Here is a 27721-nt window from a genome sequence, read left to right on the forward strand (position 1 = left end):
CACTCAACAGTCTTATATGAAACCATCATTATATGTTTACAGAGGGATTGAAAACATTTAAAACACATGGTGTAAGTAGCCATCTTTTATTGAGCAGTGGGATGTTAATTCTATGGCAAACGTGTCTTTCCTTACCTCAGTTCATTCCCCAGATAAAGACTGATTCATCCTACCAATTTATTTCCATGGAAGTGACAGTCTCGTCCCATTTCAACCCTCCCCATCCAACAAAGTAACAGTAATTCAAGTATCAAAAGTGCATTATTGCAATACTGTCCCGCTGCAAATGCAAAATGCTTTAAATACTATAAAACTGCAAAATATTTCAGTGCATACAGCTCAAAAAAGGAAAAAAAGAAAAAAATATGAAAATTTCCCCAGCTCCACGGGTCACGAGGAGCAGTCTCTCCCTCCCAGCCCTGTACAAATATTTACATTTTTAATCCCAATAAAAATGTAAAAAGAAAAGTCCACTGTGGTTAAGCACTTCTTTTAGTAAAGCCTATCCGTTTTGTGCTGCTGTGACTTGCATACTTCCGAAATCTTCATCCTCCTCTAGTGTTCGCTTCAGGCTTCCTGTAAGGAAATGAAAGGCATTATGCATAGTGACATTATGTAATGACCCTAGCTTTGTGCGTTACTTGTTGTACATATGATAGACCCCAGTCTTGCAATACAACTAACTAATTTATTGCGATCTAATGGTTAGAGAGTTGGACTTGCATTCAAAGGATTGCAAATTCAAGTCGTGGTACCAGCCGGGATTGTTAGTGGGAATATCCACCTCAATATCACAGCTGAGGTGATTCCCATTAGCAATCCACAACCGCTTGTTTGTGTTTACAGATTTAAGTCGCTTAAGATGAAATGTAATGTAAAATAAAAGCTACATTTACGATTCTATTTTACTGAATGTCCTCAACATTTCTTGCAACTTTTAAGATCTAATTTGTGTCCTGTGCCGTTTTACAGAACAGCTACATACAAGTATGCTGATTTAGTCGCATTATTTAAGTGCAGTACAGACATGTAAAAACCACAATCAAGCTATTATTATCGTGTAGGATTTTTGCAGCAGGATAGTCTATACACATGGCTGTTTAACACTATTCTTTGCACATACCGAGTCCGTGACAGACCGCAGACACCTGCATCACAAAATGCAGTGATTTTCTTCGCATATGCGCAAATAGTTTTATCCCGTGCGCAAATAATTTGATTACTGGTGTCCATGTAAACATACTCACTGTTGGGTACATTTAGAGAGACACAAATAGGGAAAATAAGATTTTTAAAAATCCTATTAGCTCAAATTAAGAAATAAAACTCAATAGTGTCATCAAGACTTTCAGAAAAAGAAGATAATAGTGTGGAACTAATAACGGCAGACAGAAGAGATGTTGTCAAATTTTCTGTCCCACCCATTAGACATTAGAAACACCTCGCATAAAGGAATTTTGTTTATTTTTGAATTTGTTGGAAAGATGATATAATACAACTTATAGTTTTATGAATGTATACGTTTCTTTTTTTAAATCAAATTAAAAACTGCTGGATTTACAATGCTGATGACCATTAAACTTGTCATAACAGTCTTGTAAAAAGGGTACATCCCTTCCCAATACCAAATACATAAAGGCAAAAATGCCAAATATACAAATGTCAGTTCTATTTTATAACATTTTTGTTCATAATAAATATGATAAGCAGAGTTGCCAGATTGGTTTCCCGCCCGATCCGGTATCAAAGGTTGCATGCAGCGCCTGCAATTACACTCATATCAGTTTATCATAAAGAAATTTATCAAACAGTTTTCCCTCAATTGACAGCAAGAACAAACATTGACAAGCAGCACAAAATTATGCTCAAAAGACCTAAAATGCCAAATGGGACGAATTTATGCATCTATCTGAATCCATACTAGGATCACATGGAGCTGCTGTGGAAGCTGGAACTCATGTCCTGAGCTGTTGTGTCAAACAAGTCATAGTTTTGTGGGTTGCCAAATGAATTTTTTTTAGGATCACCAGATTTACTGAAGACACGATGGATCACACTAGCTAATTGATATCCTTAAAACTAACAGACTGAAACTAACATTTAAAACACTACATGTTAATTTCACAGGATATTTAATGCAAATAATTTACAAACTATCATCTTCAAACAAATAAATCTACAATATATAGGCAAATAGGTAGTGTAATCTACAGAACAATTAGTGCAGTGCTGTGGTGTGATCCAGTTATGTTTTTATTTTACTAATGTGGTTCTGTGACTGTTGGTGTTGGTTGCTGTATGGTTAAAATTATGACAATTAGAGTAACTAGGCTAATTTTTGATTAAAGTAAATAAAAATTTAATTACATATTATTCTAATAATTTGGGCGTTTTTGTGTGCATTTGGGTGGGTTTTGGACAGCTTTTGGGCTGGAAAAAGTGTCTCAACACTGGCGATAATAAGACTCCAAAGGGATAAGAACAAAAATCCAAAGTAGACTGACAACAAACAATACTTTAAAACAACATTGAAAGATTATAAACTAGAAAAAAATAGAATAGAATAGAAAAATAAATAATAATAAAATATGTTATACTGACAGTACAACCTAGAAGAGATCAAATTATGCATTAAAAAAAAAATGACTAAAAAATAAAATCATGGAATTCATGGAATGATTGAAAAAAATTGTCATGAAAGTTACATGTGATTTTCATTTATCACGCACAAATTCAGTATCAAAATTAATTTGTCTTGGGCATTTTGATGGACAAATACACACAAAATTCTATCGAAATACCAATTCTAATAAGTATCCTCAGTATTAGAGCTGTATTATACACATAAAACAATGTGCTCATACCTGGCATCCCAGCTTGGATGGAGAAAGACCTGCCCAACTGAATGGGTGACATCATCTTAATGGTGAGCTTTGCAAGATATATTGCTTCGTATTCCTTGATGCAAACAGAAAGAACATCCATTTATTAGTACATATGTATATTAAACAGCTATAGCACTTAATGCTTAATCAATTATTAATCATACCTGTAGCTGATGAACAAAGCCTACATTGGGATTAATGCAAAATCGTCTCTCCTGTACATGACTAAAGGCATCCCTACCAAGAAACAACATACAACACAATCAACTTCAAGATAAATTGAACATTTCTACATATGCATGGACTGTCTACAGATATTATTACCTGTATTTCACACCAAATGTTTCCATAAGGTAGGCAATAACTAAGGCAGCGCTGAAAAATATCAGGTTTTTACATTTAAATTAGCCTTTTTAAATATAATACAGAAATTCTTTTTTAATAATATTTCATGTTTGTATTGTATAATACAAATATAAAAGTGTACTGTATAATATAATTATATAGTATAACTATATACTATTACACAATATTACAAATATTCTTTAAATAAAAATATTTAGATTTTTATAAACTATAAACTACTATATTAAATTGCAATTCTAGCATACCTTCTTGATATCCCTGCATTTCCGTGAACAAGTACCTTTCCTGCAACACACAGAGATCCAAGATATTGATTATATATCCAAGATGGAATAACCAACACCGCAATGGTAACAAGAAACTGAATTTTACACATGAATACAACATTTTGTAATAAATATGCATTTAATTATTACAAAGATGGTACACATGTCAATGCTGAATACTAGATCAATATTGAGAAATATTTATTACCTCCCGTCTCTAAACATCCATCAATAAACTCTTTAGTCTGTAGAAAAAAAGAACAGGTAATCATAATTAGACAATAGAATAACACATGAAATAAAGTGCATTAATAACACTTATAAAGAAAAACATGCTTACCATGGGGAAATATCTAATAATATTTTCCACAGGGTTATCAGCTATATCTAAAACTAGGTACCTACAATGAAATCAAGAAAATTAGCTGTTATTACAGACCTCAGACCTTCATATTAAAGTATGTGCACAAAACAACCAAAATCCAGAGATAAACTTACCTAAATTTATGGGGAAAGTTTGGCTTTATAAAGTTGGCCTCGATGTCTTGTCTGACACACACAATGTGAGTTATCCCCTGCTTTTCAAGCATTGAGAGCTGAAAGAGAGGATGAGTTATTATATATATAAAAAAAACACATAGAGAATATATTCACCATAATGCATGAGAGTAGATCAGTTTTGCAGTACCTTACTCTTCATAGCAGCTGAATAGGGTCCAAGAAACAAGCCTGGGAGGATTTCCTAAAGCATCACATCAGATTTGGTTGTTAGTGAAAGTAGAAAAAAAAGATCCTTAGATGACTTTATTGAGTGGCCAAATATAAAACGCATAGAAAAAAATTTATAAATATAAATATATTGGTGTGTTGACCAAGGTACGACATTTAAAAAATTGATAATCAGGGCATGAAGTTAACTTTTTTGATCACCAGCCACAGTGGCTAGTAGTTTTTCAAGATTACTAGCCACTCACCATTTTTACTAGCCACAATTTTGTTGTTGGGAAAATATATTTTATATGCATAAATTTGACCTTGGCATGCTAAAATTACTTGATTTAAATTATGTTATGTACACATGCCTCCTTTTGACTTTTTATGGCTTAACACTAAAGATACACCAAACAAATTATTTCTGTTCCACAAATTTTAAATAATGTGACAAAACAATTTAAATATACATAGATTTTTTTATTAAGCAAAAATGTTATATATATAAAAAAAAAAACAATCGACATTTAAACAAATATTCTGATTTATCTAAAACTATACATCGTAGTCTGTCCAGGCTAAAGGTCCCAGATCATCAGGTAACTATAGATAAATAGAGTTATCTCCTGTTAGCAATGCTATTGTAAAGGATAATAATTAAACAATATTAACAAAAATAACTGCAAGCAAAAGAAAGCAGTTGAAAAACATTGTGTGCGATAGAGAAAAGGTGATTACGTGCACACTGTTAACGTTAGATCCAACAATAATCTGTTCAAAGAATGGAAAAAGCAAAAGTGGCAACAGCTGCTGCATGCAAAAATCTGGAGATTTCTTGAAAGCAGCAGGACTGTGGGTGCACGAGCACTGTTTTTTCTAATCTATTTCAAATAAAAACAATCGCACCAGTTGCGTTCCCAGGCACAGTTGTTTTGCGTAAGGGAATGGGACCTTTTAAACAATCTGGTGCATCACATCAGCTGTGCCTCACAATGTCAGTGAGCAAGGATCGCCTGTGCGCCTGATCATCCTCTCGTTCAGTATTCACCTGCTTTCTTTAGCTCGTGCAAACAGTTATCAATCGAGCTGCTTCTCTGTTCTGGCGATTTAAAAAAATTTTAACCAGCCAAAGTGGCTAGTGGGGGTGTCTGTCTAATCCGTGTTAATCTCAAGCCCTCTTGAAAATGTATCATGAGAAGCCATGGATACAAATTTAGTCTTGTCTGTCTGTATAATAGGGCTACATAATATTGGAAAAAACTGATTTTGCAATATTTCTTTCATGCAATACTGAGCTGAAGTTCAACAGGGAAAAATAAATAGCTCTATCTGAAAAACAAATCAATTTTAGATTAACTGGGATGATTTTGTCATGCATGAAATACAATTATTGATAAATGTAATGATATTTATGCAAAGATATAAATGAAATAGACAGTGCCTTATGGTTTTCTGGAAGAACATCAGTATTAAGCAGGGTGGGAATTATACATTGATGATTGGGGGAGGTCAACTTTTTCTGTAGTAGTTTGGTAATACATTGGTAATACGGGTCAATCATCAATTAGGGGGGTCATTCCCTGTAATTCTTACCCTGGTTTTAAGGTAAAGAAATTTAATTATCAATTGTAAAATACCACTGTATACTCTTCATATTGATAAATAAATGCAATTAATCTTCATCAAAGTTACAAATATTTTCATTTTGTGTGGCTGAATGCTTTAAACGCTTAGTCAAAGCCTTAAAAATGCATACAAATGAGAATCTTTTTGGTAACTTTATGGTTACATTTTGCAACGACCTCACAAATAATTTTTTTTCAACTTTAATTCAGACTCGACTCTACAGATCCTGCGATGCGACTATTGTGGATGTGCACATTGTGATATTGATGCTAAAATGACATGTTTTTGACTCTCAGAATGTCATTTGACTTGAAATTAGTGAATCCTCAAGGATCACTGATCCTACTGAAGGAAAAAAAACATCTTTGATGACTTGAGGGTGAGCAAATATGAAAATAAATACTGAGCATGTTTATTAATAAAATTATATCCTGCACCACAGGTTATTGTCTCAGTAGAACAGCCATAATCCAATACAATATTGTGCAAACTGTATCTTCTTGATTTTATTACTCACCTGCATCTCTCTTCTCATTGGATAAGCCCAGTCCTGCAAAAGAGGAGATAGCAAAATTAGATGATCAAATTTGAAGCATTCCTACAGTTTCAGTATTATATATATCTCTACTAAAATAATACACCGCAGCCAACTATTCAATTCAGTTCATCTTTATTTCTCTAGCACGTTACCAATGTAGATTATGTCAAAGCAGCTTAACAAATAAGACTATAGTAAAATAAAAACTGCATCAGTCCAGTTTTCATAGTTGAAGTTCAGTTTAGTTTAGTTCAGTTCAGGTCCGTTCAGTATGGTAAAAATTTTACTGATGAAAGTCCAAACACTAAAGAGCAAATCCATCGATGCGCAGCTCCACCAGTCCCAAACCAAGCAAGCTAGTGGCGATAAACAAAACTTCACCAATTGACGAAAGTGAAGGAAAGAAAACCTCAAAAGAGACCATGCTCAGTTGGACCTGACCATGTCTCCTCTGGCCAAGCGTCTTGTGCAGAGCTGCAGTCTAGGCGCCAGAGGCTGGAGAACGCTGGACCTCTATCGTGGAGAAGCTTTAGGTGCGAGTAGGTCACCTGCAGGTGTACAGGCTGGCCCAGGAGACCAATGCGGAGGCTTGTCTGTCACTGAGCTCTTATAGGAATCAGTATCATGCTCTCCACTCCTTCATGACCACCACAGCATCTGCTCAGGATACAGCCTGGTCCAGGATTGCACGGGATTTCCCAGAAGGTTAAGAGGTTATATTAAAAGCAAGGCTGCACAATATATCGTTTCAGCATCGATATCGCAATGTGATCATTCATAATATGTACATAATCACGAGTATACGCAATTTTGACTGTGGATTATGATTGATAATTTTTGCAAGTGTCTTTTGAGGTCTGTGACTGTGTAAAATCCGATCTTGCATGTGCGATATATCCTGTGTCATTTAAAGGCCAAAAAAAGCCATGAAGGTAGCCTACTATAAAGAACTAGAAAGTGGTTGTGTAGGCCTACTATATCCTAAATGTTCTGAAGACATTCAACAGTTTAATGTGAAGCACAGATGATTATTCATGTGGTTAAATTCATGTTGAGTTACACGCTTTCCTCCGCCGCACCTGTCAATCATTCTCCGTTCATTCACAAATCAAACTGTGTCGCATTCATGACAACTCGAAACACTTTCCCGACTACTTGTTCCTATTAGTTTAAATAATCAGTGGAGAAATGCATTTAGTTTTGCTTTAAATGGGTTTATTTTGACCTGCATCAAGGAGTTCATTGCTGCTTCTAAATCATGTTGCGCTGTGATTTTTTCCCTTTGTGCTGCTCAGTTTTGAAAGTGTCTGCAGATACCGGAGGGCTGCACACTGTGTCTCAGTGATGCATCAAGCACTTCATTCTACTATTCGTTCTTCATTCTGTAATTATTTCACTGTCATTTTATTATATCAATATTTTATTTAACAGACCTGTTTGTCAGTTTGTGCACTGAAGCATATAAGCAGACCTTGTTTTGAACTTCACCTCAAATACTCTTGTTTTATTTGTAGATAACTGACCAACAAAAATACGTTAAAATGACCAACAAATTATACAAAACAAAATTTGTCCCAAAAAGATCATTTTACAGACAAAAATGTCTTTTTTAAACATACATTCAGTTTCTCCGTCTCACTCGCGGCGGAATTGGGCAAGGGAATGTTTATTAAATAAAATTGGCATCAGAAGGTTTCGTTTAGTCTGCGTCAAACCTGCAGGAAAATATCATGCTTTGCTAAAAGGTTGGTAATTTTACCAACGATTAGTGTCAATAGTAGTAGCCCATTACAGATTTTAAAGAAAAATCCTAATATTTAAAAAGGAAACATAAGCTGCTGGACCACAACAGATCAATGTCATAACGAATGCTCAAATAATGTAGCCTAGTTTACGGCAAGCTTCATGTTTTAGGTTAGATTGTGCCATCTGTCATATACAGTAGGGCTATAGGTCTGTTATTGTTTACTAAAGAAGATATATTATTTGAGTTTATCACCAGAACTACAGAAGCTGTTTATTGTTAAAAAAAGCACAGTATCGGAATCGGATCTGTATCAGTCAATACTCAGAATTTTGGTATCGTGATCAGATCATTAAAAAAAAATGGTATCAGTACATCCCTAGTGTGAGGGTTTTCAAAGCATTTAGGCCTAAGAAACTGTACCGTTTGTAACTTTGACAAATTAATAACAATCAATTTTATCGAATTGTTTACAAAACGAAGACTATGCAGTATTATTTACATTTGATTATTAATTTACTGTATACAGTGTGACTCATCAGAAAACAATAAAACACTGTTTATTTCATTTGTATATTTTTCTTTAGTGAATTTATATTATATGATGGTTGTAGATTGTTTACATTCCCCTACAAAATCACTCCAATTAATCTAAAAGTGATACATTCTGTCCAAATATGGTGAAATTGTAGTCATATAGCAATATATATCGCAGGATAAAAAATACTTTCCAATATTGGGAAGCCCTAAAACTGCATATTGCTATTCAAATGGGTTACAACCTGACAAAGCCATTGAGGTAAAAGTTTTATATTCGCACATTCAGAATAATATAATCAAGTATTTGCAAATTCTAAATAGGGAAATAACATTAGCAGCCAACGACTATCAAATTACAACATTGTTCAGTCAATTAAATAGCGCAAGTATTGTTTTGAAGTAATACTTACTTATATAAGGCCGAATATTCAAATTTAAGTTGTTACTGTTCAAAATTGAAAGAATGTGCGAATATTTAACACACTTTACCAATGACAACACTCAATGCTAGTCCAGGAGGCTATTGTTCATCGCTTCAGTTGCTAAATTGTTTCTAAGCAGCATAAATAACGTTGTTTATAATCGTGTAAGCATACAATGAAGCCGGGTTATTCACAAATAACACAGCAGATATTACCATGGTCGTCTGTCTGTCATGTCTGTAATGTAACACGCTGTAATGTAACGTTAGATGACTTTGTTGTGATTCTTGTAGACTGCCACTGCGTGCACAAGCTAACTGCTCACAGCAACTAGTTAATTAACAAGCTTTGTTATCCGTTAAGAATTTAGGCAAAAACAGTTACATTTATCAATGTATTTATACGAGACAGGCACAACACTGCTTTAAAATGGTTACGCTAAAGAGTGACTGCAATCCAGCAGTTGTTAGCAGTGTGCTAATGTTTATAACATACCAGCTGCTCTTCTTTGGCGGCGGGCAGGGACGGGAACTGAAGTGTATTCCCTTCGTCCATCCTGCGAGCGCAATTCCAGCTTTCTATCCGTTCACGTTCCCCGTGTTGGGTTAAATTTAGACAAGAACTAAGTGCAAATAAAGTAGAGTTTGTGGAAAAGCTCCGCACTCTCGCGCGCCATGCTGCTTCCACCCACGGCGGTCACGTGACACACACGTACGGCACGTAGGACAGGGGTGTCATGGGATATACAGTAGTAGTTAACTCGATTCCTAAAGGCAATACCTAGATTTAATATTTTCCTTGCTGAAATGTCGTTCAATTTTGAACCTCTTAAGCTTATGGTAATATTTTTTCTAAATGATTGAGACTTTGACAAGTTTTTTTGGTTTGTTTTGTTTTTCTCTTATTTGCGGTTGTACGGATTATGGTTGCTTAGCAACATCAGAATCATAGAACGCGTTCTGTTTTCTCTTATTAGCTCGAGGCACACAGCGTTTGTCATCAGTTGCTGCTTGACTGGGCTGAAGGTGACAACAGTGCTTATACAGCTGGAGTACGTTTGCTACAGAACATTCTGAAGCATCATCTGCCATTGTGAAGATCTGTGAAGGACTAATTCAAGATAAATCCACACGAATCCACAGACATCAGACATCCCAAGTTGAGAATAGTTTTTTCCCGGGTGAGATTTGCGGGAGTTATGCTACGTGGATGTGCATGCCCGGGTGGAGGGTGTTTGACAGGGTGCGCGCAACGTGTCTGAAGAGCGAGGATGGATGCGGTGGGGAGAGGTGAGAAGGGTGGCGACGTATTTAAGGACCGAGAGAGAGAGACGCGATTTCTGGAAGATTATCACTCGTTTGCGGGCATCTGGCAGTCTCTATGCATTTGCCAGAGACTCAGGGAACTTCAAAGAGACTTGGGATGTCTGTACAACCTTGGTCCCCAGTGGTCATTGGCCAACGGAGGGAGACCTGCAGGTGCGCAGAAATACTGCTACTAACGAAAAGTATGCTTTTCAATCGACAACAGGGACCGAACAACAGCTGATTGAGAGTCTGCTTGGTCTGGGTCCATCTCTACACTCTCGAAAACAAAGGTAAGTGAGCTGTCACTGGGGTGTTACCTTTTCTCAAAATTATATATTACCCTTTTGGTGGCCATGGTGTATGACAAAGTTTCAGTCGACGTCATTTTCGCTACAGTAAAGCTGTACGGGTCGTTCACAAATTATATGAGAAGCACTTCTCACAAAACAGACACATAAATACTTCTTTATAAATGTTTATTACCAGGTTTTCTATGAAAATGATTTGATTATAACTGCAGATCAATGACGAAATAGCCTACTGAAACGTCTGTAATTATATAAAATAAATAAATAAATAAATGCAACAAATATGTACACAAACAGACCAGTCTCCGATATGTTACCAACTACAGAAGAACTACACACAGCATACATTTAGTCCTTGTTTAGGTTAAGAAAACAACACAAAATATAGCCTACAGTCAATGAAAACCTCTCATCTGTGTCTTTAGTCTTCAGCTGCATATGTAACCTCTGTTAGAGAGTAATTCTGTCATTCTGAGTTCATAATAGTCCAAAAGGTGATGATAATAGTTAAACATGGCAGTTTGTTCACATTTGCTGAAAAAACAACATACTCCTTTTTTTCTGGCTTCTCCTTTGTTTTTCCGCATGTCATTATTATCATCAGCTCAAGAAGTTTGTTATTTCAGATATAGACGCGCACACAAGAAAGCGAAACCGCTCGCACTTAAGACTGGCTCGTAAAAAACTTAGGGGCACAGGGTAAATCTGCTTGACTTTTTGGCAATGTGGCTGTTTATCAAAACAATGACAAGGTTTGTCTGAGCCCGGGTCGACCATGGCTCGTTATTATATGTATCAGTGAGATTATTAATCTCTCAGCTGTGTATTTTATACATGGCGACTCTTTTGTTTTTATTCTGGCTTGTTGTGTAAGCGAATGACGTATCGCTGTAAACCAATAGCGTTTAGCTGCGCGTCTAGCTCCGCCTTTTGGTACTCTTTCTCGTGATTGTTACCCTTTCGAAAGGGTGCCGAAAAAGTAGTACGGTACCGTACCGTACCATTTAGTGGAAACGGGCTATTAGGTACAAATCTGTAACTTTTGAAAAGGTACCACCACAGTGACAGCTCACATACTTTTATTTCTGAGAGTGTGAAACGCAAGATTTGTCGCCGCTCCAGTCTGTGAAGCGTGATAGGTCGCTGCTTTACACAGAGTAGCGTGATTCGTCGCTGCTCCAGTCGCTGAAGCATGATTGGTCGCTCCTCCAGTCTGTAAAACGTGATTGGTCGCTGCTCCAGACTAAGAAGCGGGATTGGTCAATGTAAGGCATGATTGGTCGCTACTTCTGTCTGTGACGCATGATGATTGGTCGCTGCTCCAGTCTGTAAAGCATGATTAGTCGCTGTTCCAGTCTGTGAAGCATGATTCGTTGCTGCTTCAGTCTGTGAAGCATGATTGGTCGCTGCTCCAGACAGAAAAGTAAGATTTGTCGCCGCTCCAGTCTGTAAAGCGTGATAGGTCGCAGCTTTACACCGAGTAGAATGATTCGTCACTGATCTAGTTGGTGAAGCTTGATTGGTCGCTGCTCCAGTTGATGAAGTGTCATTGGTGGCTGCTCCAGTTGATGAAGTGTCATTGGTGGCTGCTCTAGACTGAGAAGCATTATCGGTCGCTGCTCCAGTTTGAAAAGCAAGATTTGTCACTGCTCCAGTCTGAGACACGTGATTGGTCTCTGCTTTACACTGTGAAGCGTGATTGGTCACTCCACCAGTCTGTAAAATATGATTGGTCGCTGCTCCGGACAGCAAGCAAGATTTGTCACTGCTCCTGGCTGTGACCCATGATTGGCTGCTGCTTAAGTCTGTGAATTGTGGTTGGTAGCAGCTTTTGTCTGTGACGCATGATTGGTCGCTGATTCAGTCTGTGAATCGTGATTGGTTGCAGCTTCAATCTGTAAAGAGTGATTGGTCACTAATCCAGTTTGTGAAGCGTGATTGGTTGCTGCTGCAGTCTGTGAAGCGTTGTTGGTGTCTGCTCCAGTCTGTGAAGCGTGATTGGTCGCTGCTTTACACTGAAAAGCATGATTGGTTACTGCTTAAGTCTGTGTATCGAGATTGGTCGCAGCTTTAGTCTGTGAAGCGTGATTGGTCGCTGCTCCAGTCGGTGAAGCGTGATTGGTCGCTGCTCCAGTCTGTGAAGTGTGATTGGTCGCTGCTCCAGTCTGTAAAGCATGATTGGTCGTTGCTCCAGTCTGTAAAGCATTATCGGTCACTGCTCCAGTCTGTGAAGCATGATTGGTCGGTGCTTCAATCTGTGAAGCATGATTGGTCGCTGCTCCAGTCTGTGAAATGTGATTGGTCGGTGCTTTACACTGAGAAGCATCATTGGTCACTGCTTAAGTCTGTGTATCGTGATTGGTCGCAGCTTCAGTATTTGAAGCGTGATTGGTCATTGCTCCAGTCAGTGAAGCGTGATTGGTCGTTGCTCCAGTCTGTAAAGCATTATCGGTCACTGCTCCAGTCTGTGAAGCATGATTGGTCGCTGCTCCAGTCTGTGAAGCATGATTGGTCGCTGCTCCAGTCTGTGAAGCATGATTGGTCGCTGCTCCAGTCTGTGAAGCATGATTGGTCGCTGCTCCAGTCTGTGAAGCATGATTGGTCGCTGCTCCAGTCTGTGAAGCATGATTAGTCGCTGCTCCAGTCTGTGAAATGTGATTGGTCGGTGCTTTACACTGAGAAGCATCATTGGTCACTGCTTAAGTCTGTGTATCGTGATTGGTCGCAGCCTTAGTATGTGAAGCGTGATTGAAGTTTGATTGGTCGCTGCTCCAGTCTGTGAAGCATTATTGGTCATTGCTCCACTCTGTGAAATGTGATTGGTCGTTGCTCCAGTCTGTGAAGCATTATCGGTCATTGCTCCAGTCTGTAAAGTGTGATTGGTCGCTGCTCCAGTCTGTGAAGTGTGATTGGTCGCTGCTCCAGTCTGTGATGTGTGTTTGGTCGCTGCTCCAGTCTGTAAAGCATGATTGTTCACTGCTCAAGTCTGTGAAGACAGATTGGTCGTTGCTTTACACTGAGTAGCATGATTGGTCGCTGCTCCATTCTGTGAAGCGTGATTGGTTGATGCTCCAGTCTGTGAAGTGTGATTGGTCGTTGCTTTACACTGAGAAGCATGATTGGTCACTGCTTAAGTTTGTGTATCATCATTGGTCGCAGCTTCAGTCTGTGAAGCGTGATTGGTCGCTGCTTCTGTCTGTGAAGCATGATTGGTCGCTGCTCCAGTCTGTGGAGCCTGATTGGTCGCTGCTCCAGTCTGTGAAGCGTGATTGGTCGCTGCTCCAGTCTGTGAAGCATGATTGGTCGCTGCTCCAGTCTGTGAAGCATGATTGGTCACTGCTCCAGTCTGTGAAGCGTGATTGGTCGCTGCTTCAGTCTGTGAAGCGTGTTTGGTCGCTGCTCTAGACTACAAAGCATTATCTGTCGCTGCTCCAGACTGAGATGCATGATTGGTCACTGCTCAAGCGTGATTCGTCGCTGCTTCAGACTGAGAAGCATTATTAGACGCTGCTCCAGTCTTTGAAGAGTGATTGATCGCTGCTCCAGTCTGTAAAGCATTATCGGTCGCTGCTTCAGTCTGTGAAGCCTGATTGGTCGATGCTCCAGTCTGTGAAGCGTGATTGGTCGCTGCTCCAGTCTTTGAAGCATGATTGGTCACTGCTCCAGTCTGTGAAGCATGATTGGTCGTTGCTCCAGTTTGTGAAGAGTGATTGGTCGCTGCTCCAGTCTGTGAAGCCTGATTGGTCGATGCTCCAGTCTGTGAAGCGTGATTGGTCGCTGCTCCAGTCTTTGAAGCATGATTGGTCACTGCTCCAGTCTGTGAAGCATGATTGGTCACTGCTCCAGTTTGTGAAGAGTGATTGGTCGCTGCTCCAGTCTGTGAAGCCTGATTGGTCGATGCTCCAGTCTGTGAAGCATGATTGGTCGTTGCTCCAGTCTGTGAAGTGTGATTGGTCGTTGCTTTAAACTGAGAAGCATAATTGGTCACTGCTCCAGTCTGTGAAGCATAATTGGTCGCTGCTTCTGTCTGTGAAGCATAATTGGTCGCTACTCCAGTCTGTGGAGCCTAATTGGTCACTGCTCCAGTATGTGAAGCGTGATTGGTCACTGCTTCAGTCTGTGAAGCGTGATTGGTCATTGCTTCAGTCAGTGAAGCGTGATTGGTCGCTGCTCCAGTCTGTAAAGCATGATTGGTCACTGCTCCAGTCTGTGAAGCATGATTGGTCACTGCTCCAGTCTGTGAAGCATGATTGGTTGCTGCTCCAGTCTGTGAAGCATGATTGGTCGCTGCTCTTATCTGTGAAGCATGATTAGTCGCTGCTCCAGTCTGTGAAATGTGATTGGTCGGTGCTTTACACTGAGAAGCATCATTGGTCACTGCTTAAGTCTGTGTATCGTGATTGGTCGCAGCCTTAGTATGTGAAGCCTGATTGGTCACTGCTCCAGTCTGTGAAGTTTGATTGGTCGCTGCTCCAGTCTGTGAAATGTGATTGGTCGTTGCTCCAGTCTGTGAAGCATTATCGGTCGTTGTTCCAGTCTGTGAAGTGTGATTGGTCGTTGCTTTAAACTGAGAAGCATGATTGGCCACTGCTCAAGTCTGTGTATCGTGATTGCTCGCAGCTTCAGTCTGTGAAGCGTGATTTGTCGCTGCTCCAGTCTGTGATGTGTGTTTGGTCGCTGCTCCAGTCTGTGAAGCGTGATTGTTCGCTGCTCCAGTCTGTGAAGCGTGATTGGTTGATGCTCCAGTCTGTGAAGTTTGATTGGTCGTTGCTTTACACTGAGAAGCATGATTGGTCACTGCTTAAGTCTGTGTATCATGATTGGCCGCAGCTTCAGTCTGTGAAGCGTGATTGGTCGCTGCTTTAGACTGGGTAGCATAATTGGTCGCTGCTTCTGTCTGTGAAGCATGATTGGTCACTGCTCCAGTCTGTGAAGCGTGATTGGTCGCTGCTCCAGTTTGTGAAGCGTGATTGGTCGCTGCTCCAGTCTGTGAAGACAGATTGGTCGTTGCTTTACACTGAGTAGCATGAGTGGTCGCTGCTCCAGTCTGTGAAGCCTGATTGGTCGATGCTCCAGTCTGTGAAGCATGATTTTTTCGTTGCTCCAGTCTGTGAAGTGTGATTGGTCGTTGCTTTAAACTGAGAAGCATGATTGGTCACTGCTCCAGTCTGTGAAGCATGGTTGGTTGCTGCTTTAGACTGAGTAGCATAATTGGTCGCTGCTTCTGTCTGTGAAGCATGATTGGTCGCTGCTCCAGACTACGAAGCATGATTGATCGTTGCTCCAGTTTGTGAAGCCTGATTGGTCGCTGCTCCAGTCTGTGAAGACGGATTGGTCGTTGCTCCAGTTTGTAAAGCGTGATTGGTCGCTGTTCCAGTCTGTGAAGCGTGATTGATCGCTCCTCCAGTCTGTGAAGACGGATTGGTCATTGATTTACAATGAGTAGCATGATTGGTCGCTGCTCCAGTCTGTGAAGCCTGATTAGTCGTTGCTCCAGTCTGTGAAGTGTGATTGGTCGTTGCTTTAAACTGAGAAGCATAATTGGTCACTGCTCCAGTCTGTGAAGCATGATTGGTTGCTGCTTTAGACTGAGTAGCATAATTGGTCGCTGCTCCTGTCTGTAAAGCGTGATTGGTCGTTGCTCCAGTCTGTAAAGCATGATTGGTCGCTGCTCCAGTCTGTGAAGCATGATTGGTCATTGCTCCAGTTTGTGAAGCGTGATTGGTCGCTGCTCCAGTCTGTGAAGCGTGATTGGTAGCTGCTCCAGTCTGTAAAGCGTGATTGGTCGCTACTCCAGTCTGTGAAGCGTTATTGGTCGCTACTCCAGTCTGTGAAGCGTGATTGGTCGCTGCTTTACACTGAGAAACATGATTGTTCACTGCTTCAGTCTGTAAAGCATGATTGGTTGTTGCTCCAGTCTGTTAAGCGTGATTGGTCACTGCTTCAGTCTGTGAAGCATGATTGGTCGCTGCTTCAGTCTGTGACACATGATTGGTCGCTGCTCCAATCTGTAAAGCATGATTGGTCACTGCTCCAGACTACGAAGCATGATTGGTCACTGCTTCTGTCTGTGAAGCGTGATTGGTTGCTGCTCTAGACTACAAAGCATCATTGGTCGCTGCTCCAGACTGAGAAGCATGATTGGTCACTGCTCCAGTCTGTAAAGCGTGATTGGTCGCTGCTCCAGTTTGTGAAGCGTGATTGGTCGCTGCTCTAGTCTGTGAAGCGTGATTGGTCGCTGCTCCAGTCTGTGAAGCATGATTGGTCGCTGCTCCAGTCTGTAAAGCGTGATTGGTCGCTGCTCCAGTTTGTGAAGCGTGATTGGTCGCTGCTCCAGTCTGTGAAGCATGATTGGTCGCTGCTCCAGTTTGTGAAGCGTGATTGGTCGCTGCTCCAGTCTGTGAAGCATGATTGGTCGCTGCTCCAGTCTGTAAAGCGTGATTGGTCGCTGCTCCAGTTTGTGAAGCGTGATTGGTCGCTGCTCCAGTCTGTGAAGCATGATTGGTCGCTGCTCCAGTCTGTGAAGCATGCTTGGTCGTTGCTCCAGTTTGTGAAGCGTGATTAGTCGCTGCTCCAGTCTGTGAAGACGTATTGGTCATTGATTTACACTGAGAAGCATAATTGGTCACTGCTCCAGTCTGTGAAGCATGATTGGTCGCTGCTCTAGACTACGAAGCATTATTGGTCGCTGCTTCAGACTGAGAAGCATGATTGGTCGCTGATCCAGTCTGTGAAGCGTGATTGGTCCTTGCTCCAGTCTGTGAAGCGTGTTTGGTCGTTGCTCCAGTCTGTGAAGTGTGATTGGTCGTTGCTTTAAACTGAGAAGCATAATTGGTCACTGCTCCAGTCTGTGAAGCATGATTGGTCGCTGCTCTAGACTACGAAGCATTATCTGTCACTACTTCAGACTGAGAAGCATGATTGGTTGCTGCTCCAGTCTGTGCAGCGTGAATCGTCGCTGCTTCAGTTGGCAAAGCTTGATTGGTCGCTGCTGTAGACTACGAAGCATTATCCATTGCTGCTCCAGACTGAGACGCATGATTGGTCGCTGCTTTACATTGAGAAGTGTAATTAAACGCTCCCCCAGTCTGTGAAGCATGATTGGTCGCTGCTCCAGTCTGTGAAGCATGATTGGTTGTTGCTCCAGTCTGTAAAGCATTATTGGTCGCTGCTCCAGTCTGTGAAGCATGATTGGTCGCTGCTCCAGTCTGTGAAGCATGATTGGTCACTGCTCCAGTCTGTGGAGCCTGATTGGTCGCTGCTCCAGTTTGTGAAGCGTGATTGGTCGCTGCTCCAGTCTGTGAAGACAGATTGGTCGTTGCTTTACACTGAGTAGCATGAGTGGTCGCTGCTCCAGTCTGTGAAGCCTGATTGGTCGATGCTCCAGTCTGTGAAGCATGATTTTTTCGTTGCTCCAGTCTGTGAAGTGTGATTGGTCGTTGCTTTAAACTTAGAAGCATGATTGGTCACTGCTCCAGTCTGTGAAGCATGGTTGGTTGCTGCTTTAGACTGAGTAGCATAATTGGTCGCTGCTTCTGTCTGTGAAGCGTGATTGGTCGCTGCTCCAGTCTGTGAAGACAGATTGGTCGTTGCTTTACACTGAGTAGCATGAGTGGTCGCTGCTCCAGTCTGTGAAGCCTGATTGGTCGATGCTCCAGTCTGTGAAGCATGATTTTTTCGTTGCTCCAGTCTGTGAAGTGTGATTGGTCGTTGCTTTAAACTGAGAAGCATGATTGGTCACTGCTCCAGTCTGTGAAGCATGGTTGGTTGCTGCTTTAGACTGAGTAGCATAATTGGTCGCTGCTTCTGTCTGTGAAGCATGATTGGTCGCTGCTCCAGACTACGAAGCATGATTGATCGTTGCTCCAGTTTGTGAAGCCTGATTGGTCGCTGCTCCAGTCTGTGAAGACGGATTGGTCGTTGCTCCAGTTTGTAAAGCGTGATTGGTCGCTGTTCCAGTCTGTGAAGCGTGATTGATCGCTCCTCCAGTCTGTGAAGACGGATTGGTCATTGATTTACAATGAGTAGCATGATTGGTCGCTGCTCCAGTCTGTGAAGCCTGATTGGTCGATGCTCCAGTCTGTGAAGCATGATTAGTCGTTGCTCCAGTCTGTGAAGTGTGATTGGTCGTTGCTTTAAACTGAGAAGCATAATTGGTCACTGCTCCAGTCTGTGAAGCATGATTGGTTGCTGCTTTAGACTGAGTAGCATAATTGGTCGCTGCTCCTGTCTGTAAAGCGTGATTGGTCGTTGCTCCAGTCTGTAAAGCATGATTGGTCGCTGCTCCAGTCTGTGAAGCATGATTGGTCATTGCTCCAGTTTGTGAAGCGTGATTGGTCGCTGCTCCAGTCTGTGAAGCGTGATTGGTAGCTGCTCCAGTCTGTAAAGCGTGATTGGTCGCTACTCCAGTCTGTGAAGCGTTATTGGTCGCTACTCCAGTCTGTGAAGCGTGATTGGTCGCTGCTTTACACTGAGAAACATGATTGTTCACTGCTTCAGTCTGTAAAGCATGATTGGTTGTTGCTCCAGTCTGTTAAGCGTGATTGGTCACTGCTTCAGTCTGTGAAGCATGATTGGTCGCTGCTTCAGTCTGTGACACATGATTGGTCGCTGCTCCAATCTGTAAAGCATGATTGGTCACTGCTCCAGACTACGAAGCATGATTGGTCACTGCTTCTGTCTGTGAAGCGTGATTGGTTGCTGCTCTAGACTACAAAGCATCATTGGTCGCTGCTCCAGACTGAGAAGCATGATTGGTCACTGCTCCAGTCTGTAAAGCGTGATTGGTCGCTGCTCCAGTTTGTGAAGCGTGATTGGTCGCTGCTCTAGTCTTTGAAGCGTGATTGGTCGCTGCTCCAGTCTGTGAAGCATGATTGGTCGCTGCTCCAGTCTGTAAAGCGTGATTGGTCGCTGCTCCAGTTTGTGAAGCGTGATTGGTCGCTGCTCCAGTCTGTGAAGCATGATTGGTCGCTGCTCCAGTTTGTGAAGCGTGATTGGTCGCTGCTCCAGTCTGTGAAGCATGATTGGTCGCTGCTCCAGTCTGTAAAGCGTGATTGGTCGCTGCTCCAGTTTGTGAAGCGTGATTGGTCGCTGCTCCAGTCTGTGAAGCATGATTGGTCGCTGCTCCAGTCTGTGAAGCATGCTTGGTCGTTGCTCCAGTTTGTGAAGCGTGATTAGTCGCTGCTCCAGTCTGTGAAGACGTATTGGTCATTGATTTACACTGAGAAGCATAATTGGTCACTGCTCCAGTCTGTGAAGCATGATTGGTCGCTGCTCTAGACTACGAAGCATTATTGGTCGCTGCTTCAGACTGAGAAGCATGATTGGTCGCTGATCCAGTCTGTGAAGCGTGATTGGTCCTTGCTCCAGTCTGTGAAGCGTGTTTGGTCGTTGCTCCAGTCTGTGAAGTGTGATTGGTCGTTGCTTTAAACTGAGAAGCATAATTGGTCACTGCTCCAGTCTGTGAAGCATGATTGGTCGCTGCTCTAGACTACGAAGCATTATCTGTCGCTACTTCAGACTGAGAAGCATGATTGGTTGCTGCTCCAGTCTGTGCAGCGTGAATCGTCGCTGCTTCAGTTGGCAAAGCTTGATTGGTCGCTGCTGTAGACTACGAAGCATTATCCATTGCTGCTCCAGACTGAGACGCATGATTGGTCGCTGCTTTACATTGAGAAGTGTAATTAAACGCTCCCCCAGTCTGTGAAGCATGATTGGTCGCTGCTCCAGTCTGTGAAGCATGATTGGTTGTTGCTCCAGTCTGTAAAGCATTATTGGTCGCTGCTCCAGTCTGTGAAGCATGATTGGTCGCTGCTCCAGTCTGTGAAGCATGATTGGTCATTGCTCCAGTCTGTGAAGCATGATTGGTCATTGCTCCAGTCTGTGAAGCATGATTGGTCGTTGCTCCAGTCTGTGAAATGTGATTGGTCGCTGCTCCAGTCTGTGAAGCATGATTGGTCGCTGCTCCAGTCTGTGAAGCCTGATTGGTCGCTGCTCCAGTCTGTGAAGCCTGATTGGTCGCTGCTCCAGTCTGTGAAGCCTGATTGGTCGCTGCTCCAGTCTGTAAAGCATTATCTGTCGCTGCTCCAGTCTGTAAAGCATGATTGGTCGCTGCTCCAGTTTGTGAAGCGTGATTGGTCGCTGCTCCAGTCTGTGAAGCATGATTGGTCGCTGCTCCAATCTGTAAAGCATTATTGGTCACTGCTCCAAACTACGAAGCATGATTGGTCACTGCTCCAGTCTGTGAAGCGTGATTGGTCGCTGCTCCAGTCTGTGAAACGTGATAGATCGCTACTTTACACCGAGTACCGTGATTCGTCGCTGCTCCAGTCTGTGAAGCGTGTTTGGTCGCTGCTCTAGACTACGAAGCATTCATTATCTGTCGCTGCTCCAGACTGAGATGCATGATTAGTCGCTGCTCCAGTCTGTGACGAATTATTGGTCGCTGCTCCAGTTTGTGAAGCGTGATTGGTCGCTGCTCCAGTCTGTGAAGCGTGATTGGTCGCTGCTCCAATCTGTAAAGTGTGATTGGTCGCTGCTCCAGTCTGTGAAGCGTGATTGGTCGCTGCTCCAGTCTGTGAAGCGTGATTGGTTGTTGCTTTACACTGAGAAGCATGATTGGTCACTGCTTAAGTCTGTGTATCGTGATTGGTCGCAGCTTCAGTCTGTGAAGCGTGATTGGTTGCTGCTCCAGTCTGTGAAGCATGATTGGTTGCTGCTCCAGTCTGTGAAGAGTGATTGGTCGCTGCTCCAGTCTGTGAAATGTGATTGGTCGCTGCTCCAGTCTTTGAAGCATGATTGGTCGTTGCTCCAGTCTGTGAAGCATAATTGGTCGTTGCTCCAGTTTGTGAAGCGTGATTGGTCGCTGCTTCAGTCTGTGAAGCGTGATTGGTCGTTGCTTTACACTGAGAAGCATGATTGGTCACTGCTTAAGTCTGTGTATCGTGATTGGTCGCAGCTTCAGTCTGTGAAGCGTGATTGGTTGCTGCTCCAGTCTGTGAAGCATGATTGGTTGCTGCTCCAGTCTGTGAAGAGTGATTGGTCGCTGCTCCAGTCTGTGAAATGTGATTGGTCGCTGCTCCAGTCTTTGAAGCATGATTGGTCGTTGCTCCAGTCTGTGAAGCATGATTGGTCATTGCTCCAGTTTGTGAAGCGTGATTGGTCGCTGCTCCAGTCTGTGAAGCATGATTGGTCGTTGCTCCAGTCTGTGAAGCATGATTGGTTGCTGCTCCAGTCTGTGAAGCATGATTGATCATTGCTCCAGTTTGTGAAGCATGATTGGTTGCTGCTCCAGTCTGTAAAGCGTGATTGGTCGCTGCTCCAGTTTGTGAAGCGTGATTGGTCGCTGCTCCAGTCTGTGAAGCATGATTGGTCGCTGCTCCAGTCTGTGAAGCATGCTTGGTCGTTGCTCCAGTCTGTGAAATGTGATTGGTCGCTGCTCCAGTCTGTGAAGCATGATTGGTCGCTGCTCCAGTCTGTGAAGCCTGATTGGTCGCTGCTCCAGTCTGTGAAGCCTGATTGGTCGCTGCTCCAGTCTGTGAAGCATGATTGGTCGCTGCTCCAATCTGTAAAGCATTATTGGTTACTGCTCCAAACTACGAAGCATGATTGGTGGCTGCTTCTGTCTGTGAAGCGTGATTGGTCGCTGCTCCAGACTGAGAAGCATGATTGGTCACTGCTCCAGTCTGTGAAGCGTGATTGGTCGCTGCTCCAGTCTGTGAAACGTGATAGATCGCTACTTTACACCGAGTACCGTGATTCGTCGCTGCTCCAGTCTGTGAAGCGTGTTTGGTCGCTGCTCTAGACTACGAAGCATTCATTATCTGTCGCTGCTCCAGACTGAGATGCATGATTGGTCGCTGCTCAAGCGTGATTCGTCGCTGCTTCAGACTGAGAAGCATGATTAGTCGCTGCTCCAGTCTGTAAAGAGTTATTGGTCGCTGCTCCAGTTTGTGAAGCGTGATTGGTCGCTGCTCCAGTCTGTGAAGCGTGATTGGTCGCTGCTCCAATCTGTAAAGTGTGATTGGTCGCTGCTCCAGTCTGTGAAGCGTGATTGGTCGCTGCTCCAGTCTGTGAAGTGTGATTGGTCGTTGCTTTACACTGAGAAGCATGATTGGTCACTGCTTAAGTCTGTGTATCGTGATTGGTTGCAGCTTCAGTCTGTGAAGCGTGATTGGTTGCTGCTCCAGTCTGTGAAGCATGATTGGTTGCTGCTCCAGTCTGTGAAGAGTGATTGGTCGCTGCTCCAGTCTGTGAAATGTGATTGGTCGCTGCTCCAGTCTTTGAAGCATGATTGGTCGTTGCTCCAGTCTGTGAAGCATGATTGGTCGTTGCTCTAGTTTGTGAAGCATGATTGGTCGCTGCTCCAGTCTGTGAAGCGTGATTGGTCGTTGCTTTACACTGAGAAGCATGATTGGTCACTGCTTAAGTCTGTGTATCGTGATTGGTCGCAGCTTCAGTCTGTGAAGCGTGAATAGTTGCTGCTCCAGTCTGTGAAGCATGATTGGTTGCTGCTCCAGTTTGTGAAGAGTGATTGGTCGCTGCTCCAGTCTGTGAAATGTGATTGGTCGCTGCTCCAGTCTTTGAAGCATGATTGGTCGTTGCTCCAGTCTGTGAAGCATGATTGGTCGTTGCTCCAGTTTGTGAAGCGTGATTGGTCGCTGCTCCAGTCTGTGAAGCATGATTGGTCGTTGCTCCAGTCTGTGAAGCATGATTGGTCGTTGTTCCAGTTTGTGAAGCGTGATTGGTCGCTGCTCCAGTCTGTGAAGCATGATTGGTTGCTGCTCCAGTCTGTGAAGCATGATTGATCATTGCTCCAGTTTGTGAAGCATGATTGGTTGCTGCTCCAGTCTGTGAAGCATGATTGGTCGCTGCTCTAGTCTGTGAAGTGTGATTGGTCGCTGCTCCAGTTTGTAAAGCGTGATTGGTCGCTGCTCCAGTCTGTGAAAAGTGATTGGTCGCTGCTCCAGTCTGTGAAATGTGATTGGTCGCTGCTCCAGTCTTTGAAGCATGATTGGTCATTGCTCCAGTCTGTGAAGCATGATTGGTCGTTGCTCCAGTTTGTGAAGCATGATTGGTCGATGCTCCAGTCTGTGAAGTGTGATTGGTCGTTGCTTTAAACTGAGAAGCATAATTGGTCGCTGCTTCTGTCTGTGAAGCATGATTGGTCGCTGCTCCAGTTTGTGAAGCGTGATTGGTCGCTGCTCCAATCTGTGAAGTGTGATTGGTCACTGCTCCAGTCTGTGAAGACGGATTGGTCGTTGCTTTACACTGAGTAGCATGATTGGTCGCTGCTCCAGTCTGTGAAGCCTGATTGGTTGCTGCTCTAGTCTGTGAAGCATGATTGGTCGCTGCTTCAGTCTGTGAAGCATGATTGGTCGCTGCTTCAGTCTGTGAAGCATGATTGGTTGCTGCTTCAGTCTGTGACACATGATTGGTCGCTGCTCCTATTTGTAAAGCATGATTGGTCACTGCTCCAGTCTGTGAATCGTGATTGGTCGCTGCTCCAAACAATGAAGCATGATTGGTCGCTGCTTCTGTCTGTGAAGTGTGATTGGTTGCTGCTCTAGACTATAAAGCATCATTGGTCGCTGCTCCAGACTAAAGAAGCATGATTGGTCGCTGCTTCAGTGTGATTCGTCGCTGCTCCAATCGGTGAAGCTTGATTGGTCGCTGCTCTAGACTACGAAGCATTATCTATCACTGCTCCAGACTGAGAAGCATGATTGGTCGCTGCTTAGGTCTGTGAATCGTGATTGGTTGCAGCTTCCGTCTGTGATGCGTGATTGGTCGCTGCTCCAGTCTGTGAAGCGTGATTGGTTGTTGCTTTACACTGAGAAGCATAATTGGTCACTGCTTAAGTCTGTGTATCGTGATTGGTCGCAGGTTCAGTCTGTGAAGCGTGATTGGTTGCTGCTCCAGTCTATGAAGCGTGATTGGTCGCTGATCTAGTCTGTGAAGCGTGACTGGTCGCTGCTCCAGTCTGTAAAGCGTGATTGGTCGCTGCTCCAGTCTGTGAAGCGTTATTGGTCGCTGCTCCAGTCTGTGAAGCGTGATTGGTCACTGCTCCAGTCTGTAAAGCATTACCGGTCGCTGCTCCAGTCTGTGAAGCAAGATTGGTCGCTGCTCCAGTCTGTAAAGCGTGATTGGTCGTTGCTCCAGTCTGTGAAGCATGATTGGTCGTTGCTCCAGTCTGTGAAATGTGATTGGTCGCTGCTCCAATCTGTGAAGCATGATTGGTCGTTGCTTCAGTCTGTGAAATGTGATTAGTCGCTGCTTTACACTGAGAAGCATCATTGGTTACTGCTTAAGTCTGTGTATCGTGATTGGTCGCTGCTCCAGTCTTTGAAGCTTGATTGGTCGCTGCTCCAGTCTGTAAAGCATTATCGGTCGCTGCTCCAGTCTGTAAAGCATTATCGGTCGCTGCTCCAGTTTGTGAAGCGTGATTGATCGCTGCTTCAGTCTGTGAAGCATGATTGGTCGCTGCTTCAGTCTGTGAAGCATGATTGGTCGCTGCTTCAGTCTGTGACACATGATTGGTCGCTGCTCCAGTCTGTAAAGCATGATTGGTTGCTGCTCTAGACTACGAAGCATTATCTGTCGCTGCTTCAGACTGAGAAGCATGATTGGTCGCTGCTCCAGTGTAATTTCACGCTGCTCCAGTCTGTGAAGCATGATTGATTGGTCCCTGCTCCAGTCTGTGAAGCGTGATAGGTCGCTGCTCCAGTCTGTGAAGCGTGATTGGTCGTTGCTCTAGTCTGTGAAGCGTGACTGGTCGCTGCTCCAGTCTGTGAAGCATGATTGGTCGCTGCTTCAGTCTGTGACACATGATTGGTCGCTGCTTCAGACTACGAAGCATGATTGGTCGCTGCTTCTGTCTGTGAAGCATGATTGGTTGCTGCTCTAGACTACAAAGCATCATCGGTCGCTGCTCCAGACTGAGAAGCATGATTGGTCGCTGCTCCAGTCTGTGAAGCCTGATTGGTTGCTGCTGCAGTCTGTGAAGCGTGATTGGTCGCTGCTCTAGACTACGAAGCATTATCGGTCGCTGCTCTAGACTGAGAAGCATGATTGATTGCTGCTTCACACTGAGAAGCATGATTGGTCACTGCTCCAGTCTGTGAATCGCAATTGGTTGCTGCTCCAGTCTGTGAAGCGTGATCATAACAGATGGCCTTTCAGCAACCCATCACTGGGAAACCCACACTCTCATTCACACATACACTATGGACAATTTAGCTTATTAAATTCTCCTGTAGCGCATGTCTTTGGACTTGTGAGGGAAACGGGAGCACCTAGAGGAAACCCACGCCAACACTAGAAGAACATGCAAACTGACCCAGCCGAGGCTCGAACCAGCAACCTTGCTGTGAGGCGACAGCACTGCCCACTGCGCCACCGTGAATTATTTATTTTTTTTATTAGTGTATGGGTGTTTCCAAGTACTAGGTTGCAGCTGGAAGGGCATCCGCTACATAAAACATATGCTGGATAAGTTGGCAGTTCATTGCACTGTGGTGACCCCTGATTAATAAAGAGAATAAGCAGAAAAGAAAATGAATGAATGATTGAATACATTTTTTCACTAAGTATTTTAAGTATGAAAACCTGAATCCAGAAAGTTGATCAGACAACCCTGTCCTTTGCAGTGAACTGAGCTGAGCTTCCAAGTACACCGGGTTTAATTGTGTGAGGTATGTTTCAATATTTATATAATGCAGATTTATAGTTTGTATTCAGTACCAGAGAACTTTGTTGTTAATTATTGTATCACCATTGTGGCAAGGCGGCGGGGACGAGAGCCATGGAAATGGAACAAGGTCGGCAGTAAGTAAATAATGAGAAGCACCTGTGGCTCGAATCCCACAGAAGGAGGTCTGGACTAGAGGAGGAACTATGGCAGAGGAAGCGGAGAGAGGTCCAGGCCTAGACACAGTTACAGTTGAAGTCAGCATTATTAGCCCCCCTTTGAATTTTGTTTTCTTTTTTTAAATTATTTCCCAAATAATGTTTAACAGCAAGAAAATTTTCACAGTTTTTCTGATAATATCTTTTCTTCTGGAGAAAGTCGTAATTGTTTTAGTTCGGCTAGAATAAAAGCAGTTTTTAATTTTTTAAAAGCCATTTTAAGGTCAAAATGATTAGCCCCTTTAAGCTATATTTTCTTTCAATAGTCTACAGAAAAAAACATTGTTATACAATAACTTGCCTAATTACCCGAACCTGCCTAGGTAACATAATTAACCTAGTTAAGCCTTTAAATGTCACTTTAAGCTGTATAGAAGTGTCTTGACAAATATCTTTTTTTTTTATTTATTTTTTTTTACTGTCATCATGGCAAAGACAAAATAAATCAGTTATTAGAAATGAGTTATTAAAACTATTACGTTTAGAAATGTGTTGAAAAAATCTCTTTTAAACAGAAATTGGGGAAAATATATACCTTGAATAAATATACCTTTAAAGTTTTGTCGGTTCTCTGGCTCCTTCCAAACCCCCGCAAAAACAGCAACATTTCACAAATACACATATAACACTCTATCGCTCACACACACATCAGCACGCCCACACACACACTTAGACACTCAATATTAATCTTCTCTGCCATTCGATGAGTCTGATTGTACACTGTTCAGACTCTCGGCTCGATACATCAAATAATTCAGTCCTTCATTGCTCAGAACAGGAGAAAGTCCAGTTTCCAGATCTTCATCTTCCTCCACACCAGCGCAGACCTCCTCTTCTGGAGAAACCAGCAAACACAGTTATCATCAAGAGATGCACTACCAGTCAAAAGTTTAGAGTCAGTAAGATATTTTTAATGTTTTAAATTGAATTCTTTTCACTAAAACTGCATTTCTCAATTCAGCAAAAACTGTTAAATTGCAAAATATTATTACACTATCATTTGACATCACTGATTTCTCATTGAATGTAGATTCAAGTTAATTTTATTCCTGTGATAAGCTGAATTTTCATCATCATTACTCCAGTCTTCAGTGCCTCATAA

At 42.8% G+C, this 27721-nt stretch overlaps 2 protein-coding genes and 1 long non-coding RNA gene across 28 annotated transcripts in view; 1 reads left to right on the plus strand and 2 right to left on the minus strand.

Annotated features, from left to right (window-relative positions):
• Positions 1–70: 70 nt before the first annotated feature.
• Positions 71–9811, minus strand: styx (serine/threonine/tyrosine interacting protein). Of its 4 annotated transcripts, none has more exons than XR_015512598.1 (11): positions 9594–9807; positions 6372–6404; positions 4206–4259; positions 4016–4113; positions 3858–3918; positions 3726–3762; positions 3497–3536; positions 3210–3260; positions 3050–3122; positions 2610–2958; positions 71–2543 (listed from the first exon to the last, which is right to left on the minus strand). XR_015512598.1 is itself a non-coding variant. In NM_001024390.1 (11 exon segments), coding segments are annotated over 11 exon segments (675 nt in total). In that variant the 5' UTR covers positions 9654–9811; the 3' UTR covers positions 131–502.
• Positions 9806–27081, plus strand: LOC141378535 (uncharacterized). The gene is made up of 3 exons (XR_015513208.1): positions 9806–10695; positions 26361–26405; positions 26498–27081. It is a non-coding gene; the product is annotated as an uncharacterized LOC141378535 (long non-coding RNA).
• ros1 (c-ros oncogene 1, receptor tyrosine kinase) overlaps positions 26999–27721 on the minus strand; it is a 58717-nt gene continuing 57994 nt past the window's right edge. For all 23 annotated transcript variants that reach the window (XR_015513182.1, XR_015513181.1, XR_015513187.1 and 20 more), the window contains one exon: positions 26999–27454. Coding sequence is in view for 13 of the 23 variants with exons in the window: in XM_087290221.1 (XP_087146347.1) it covers positions 27303–27454 (152 nt within the window). In the remaining 10 variants the exon portion in view is untranslated. The remainder of the gene's footprint in view (positions 27455–27721) is intronic.

This window comes from Danio rerio, chromosome 17 (genome assembly GCF_052040795.2).
Source record: "Danio rerio strain M-AB ecotype USA chromosome 17, GRCz13ab, whole genome shotgun sequence".
NCBI classification, from domain to species: domain Eukaryota; kingdom Metazoa; phylum Chordata; class Actinopteri; order Cypriniformes; family Danionidae; genus Danio; species Danio rerio.